This window comes from Mustela nivalis, assembly GCF_964662115.1.
Source record: "Mustela nivalis genome assembly, chromosome: 17".
In the NCBI taxonomy this organism is placed as follows: domain Eukaryota; kingdom Metazoa; phylum Chordata; class Mammalia; order Carnivora; family Mustelidae; genus Mustela; species Mustela nivalis.
The window spans coordinates 16,615,783-16,620,337 of record NC_139036.1 but is presented as its reverse complement, the minus strand read 5'-3'; the positions used below and the strand labels follow the sequence as shown (position 1 = coordinate 16,620,337).

Here is a 4,555-nt window from a genome sequence, read left to right as displayed (position 1 = left end):
TTAAATTGACTTAAAATCATTTAAGAATGTCCTCTTCTGTCTTTGGTGAGTTTTTTGACCTAAAGTCCTGTTTGTCTGATATAAACACAGCCACGTATGGTTAAGCTACATATAATGTGGAATATTTTATCCCCATCCTTTCACTTCAAGGCCATTGTGTTCTCAAATCTCAAGTGGTATGTCTTGTAGATAGCATATAGTTGTATACATTTATTTTATCCATTCAGACATTGTGTATATTTTAGTTGGTGAGTTTACTCCATTGCATGGATTCCAGAGCATGGTGGCAATGTGGTACTGTGGTCACATAAGATGAAGGATCTTATCCTACAAAATTCTGGTATTAGTGTTAGTGTGGCTTTATTTATTTCCAAGTTTTTTTGAGACTGGGGGACTTTGGGTTATGTATACATGTCTTTCCTTTACCACAGATACATAAATTCATTCTGAGCTGGAGCTTTGTCCTAATCCCTCTTGTATTACCCATAGGATAATGCTTTGCACATGGTGAAGGAAATTCTCAGTTTCCACTTCAGTGTTCAAAATTACCTCATGTTAACCTCTGGAAGGCTTTCCCTGAGAGCAGTCTTCCCAGAGCCCCATGCATGTCCTTGTTTCTCAGGCTGTAGATGAAAGGGTTCATCATGGGTGTCACCACAGCATACATTACTGTGGCTACTGAGTCCTTCATGGAGTAGGTTTGGAGGGGCTGCAGATATACCATACAAAGTGTCCCATAAAAGAGGGAGACCACAGCCAAATGGGAAGCACAAGTGGAGAAGGCTTTGTACTTGCTAGAGGCTGAGGGTATTCGGAGGATGGCTCTGACAATACGGATGTAAGACATGATCATGAACCCAAAAGGGGTAAGGAAGATAAAGATGCCTGTGGTAATCAACACTATGTGAATGGTCTGGGTGTTGGAACAGGCCAGCCTCAGCAAAACATACATCTCACAGAAAATGTAGTGGATCTTCCGGGATGCACAGAATGTCACCCTGGTCATGAGGAGAGTGAGGGTGAGGCCATAGAGGGCAGAAAGTACCCAACATAAGATGAGGAGCAAAATACAGATCCCAGGGCTCATGGCTGTGACATAGTGGAGGGGGCGGCAGATGGCTACATAGCGGTCATATGCCATTGTGGCCAGGATGAGGTTGTCCAGTGTCACCAGGGAGACCAAGAAGTAGAGCTGTGTTAGGCACCCTGCATAGGAGATGGCTTTGCTCTGGGACTGAAGATTAGCCAACATCTTGGGAATTGTATTTGTGACAAAGAATAGGTCAGTGAAGGAGAGGTTGGCCAGGAAGAAGTACATGGGACTGTGCAGGTGGGAGTCAGAGCCAATCGCCAGGATGATGAGCACATTTCCCACCACTGTGACCAGATACATGGACAGGAACATCCAGAACAGGACCCGCTGCTGCTCAGGACTGTCTGAGATCCCCAGGAGTTGGAATTCAGAGACTCCTGTCTGGTTGCCTTCATCCATTTCCCCAACTCTCTGCAACATCAGTACCATCAAATGTCTGCTAAGTGTCCTCTATTGAACAAGGATATTCAGATAAGCAAAATCAATGGTTTTCTTAGCATTAAAAATACCTCAGTTTTGTAAAAGTATCATTAAAATAGGCTCAATTTTATACTTTCTTTTAAAATAAGAAAGAAATAACAGACACTAAAACAGAACATAAAAAAATCTTTATGCACCTTAATCATTCAAGGAACTTCTAGTTTGGCATTCTCAATATTCTAGGGATTATGTCAATGTCATATATGAAATCCTATCCTCTTAAATACTCTTATAATGCTTAAAGATTACTATGTTTGCTATGATAGTATATGTATTCTTTGTATTACACAAAGAATACAAAGTAAAAGTATTGGAAAGGAGAAGGAAAAATTATTTGCTGAAATGAAAATTTATCTGGGAAATCTAAGATAATCAACTGATATGCCATTAGGAATAAAAAGGGTTTTCATGAAACTGGACACTTATACAGTACACGGACCTTACACTCATGGCACTCTCAGTTATTAAGGTCGTATTGTCAGAACCCTTGAATTCCAGTCTGAGTGTTGCCACCAGTGAGTTGTCTGGTAAATTACTTGAGACCTTCAATAGTCCATTTCTTCATGTGAAAATAGGCAAGGATAAAATTAAGTAGTAATATTCTTAACACAAGGAGCTTGTCTGCAGTGAGAAGTTAAGAATCATTGCCTATTGTTCTTACATGTAAACACTAATCAGAAATAGGATAGAACATAATGTGAAACAGTCACATCCACACTATCAACAAACAGATCCATGCATTAAAATGTTAGCAGGAGTCAGGCAGGACCTTCAAAATCTCTAGTGAGGCACCATGTACAAATTTAATGATAGATACACAATGATACCAAACAGAAAGATAAATTGGTTGTAATGGTGCATATTCCCTTGAAGTAATCTTAAATTAAATGCACCGAAACGTAAAATTCTAACATGGTTTTTAATAAATAAAAGATAACCTAAATGTCATCTTACAAATAAGCATGAAAATAAGCTAAGCAAATGTGGAAAAACAGTAAGGAGTCACTGCTTTGTCACATAGCCGGGACTCTGAAACAGCATGTGCTAATGGTAGAACGAAAGATCACTAGAGCTTGATAGAAACTTTAGAAACAGAGCCAAGTGCATGTAGTATTAAGTGGATTATTGTGATAAAACTTTAAATTAGCAGAAAAAGTTGCACCATGCAATTAATGTCACTGGGACAACTGTCTATTATTTGGGAGAGAAGTTAAATCAATGTTTTTATCTTACTAAGCAAATTTCAAAGATAGCAAAGACTAAAATATCTATTGCATCTTTTAACCACTTGAAAACATAATGTTTAAGGAGTAAAGATTTTAAAAATAAAAAATAGAGAAATAGAAATAAATTACACCGAATCCTACCATGTGGAGATAGATAACCACTGCTAACATTTTGATGTCTTTTTAGTTGAGGCATGAAAGACAAAAGAATTCTGTCTTGTCAAGCACTGGGCAAAGAACATTGCAGGAAGAGAGCTGTATGTGCAAAGTCCCTGAGGTGGGAAAGGTCCTGTGTTTAAAGCACTAAAAGAAATCAGTACAGTTGAAGGCTTAGAGATTTTTCTTCTTGCATTACCTGCACATTTTTTTTCTTTAATCTTTAAAGTTTTCCCAGTCTTTTTTCATTGGTGCTTCTCCAGTTGAAATTAAGGGTCTTTTCCAATCTAAAATTTATTTCTCCTCTAATTTATTCCACTCTTTCATTATTTTAGTTTTCCTATACTTCTTGAAATTAATACTATAGTAGATATTCATTAGTATTTCATATTGGGAAGCACTAATCCATTACCCTTCACCACCCCAAACCTCTAGGAAATCTAACTTACCTCTCTGAAAATGAACAGATATACAAAATAATAGTCATTTAATGAACTAAAGAGTCTAAAAGTAAGGTATCATTCTAAGCAATCAGGTGAATGGTCCTCTTATGCAGAAGACTTTTTCTTTTATGAAAAAAGAGAAACTTATAAAAATGATTCATTACATCAATGGCAGGGAAATAGTGCCTCTACCTAAAAAGACTACTTCACTTCAGGAAGTCTTGCTTTTGCGTGAAAAACAAAATAAATACAATTTAAAATGGAAGAAGAAATTTTCTTCCAGCATGACAGTGTGAGATGCTCCAGTATCCATTCTACACTAAAATTGGTAGAAATATAGAAAAATGATAATTTAAAACTTCTGGAAATGATTCGAAAGGTGAAGAGCAAATGAAGAAACATCTATTCAAGAAAAATTTTGAAAATTCAGTGGAAAACACTGGAGGCTGTGGCATTTTGAACCATAACTACCTCTTTCCCTCCTATCTCAGTGATGTGTAGACTCCACTCCAGACTACCACATCTCAGAACACAGGTCTTTATACCAGCAGAAGAACATTCTTCCCATGAGAGCAGATCATTGGTGCTCCTAATCATGCCCTCAGCTACCTGTTGCTGAGGCTAAACCCTAGACAAGTATAGTTGAAAGGTGGGTCCTTTTTCTGCTTAGCTTCCACTTCTGGAATGGAGGCTCTACCTTGGTGTGGAGTGCTCAGTGTCTAAGTATTGTGGGGTCACTCAAAGAGAAGATTGCTAATTTCCTCACCTCCAGCTCCAGAGTCATGGCTTAGAGATTTGCTTGGGTTTAGAAGCAGCCCTAAAAAATAGCTCTTAATTTCTTCTCCCAAGAACTGAGTTTATTTGCAATAAAGCACAGATAAATTCAAGCCCAAAGTTGCTCTCAAGAACTGGAGAAAGGCAATTGGGAGGAGATTCGTGGATCTGATACTGATATAGCCTAGGCTGTAGGATCCTTACTGTGTCATAGAAAACGGAGTAAAAAGACAGCTGGGAGGAACCTTCCCAGAGATAGAAGAGATATTAAGCATTGAGTTAAAATACTATTCCTTCCATGGAGTCACAATTTGATAGGATACATGGTAGAGCAATTTATGCCCCAGGTAATTGCTGAAAATCATAGAAAAATCAACTGCCAA

At 38.0% G+C, this 4,555-nt stretch overlaps 1 protein-coding gene across 1 annotated transcript; it reads right to left on the bottom strand.

Moving 5' to 3' along the window:
- Positions 1 to 550: 550 nt before the first annotated feature.
- On the bottom strand, positions 551 to 1,522 carry LOC309851630 (olfactory receptor 1D2-like; the record flags this gene model as incomplete). Its single annotated transcript, XM_082707215.1, has 1 exon — positions 551 to 1,522. The coding sequence occupies one exon, from the start codon at positions 1,520 to 1,522 to the stop codon at positions 551 to 553; it is 972 nt and encodes a 323-aa protein (XP_082563341.1).
- Between the last annotated feature and the right edge of the window lie 3,033 nt (positions 1,523 to 4,555).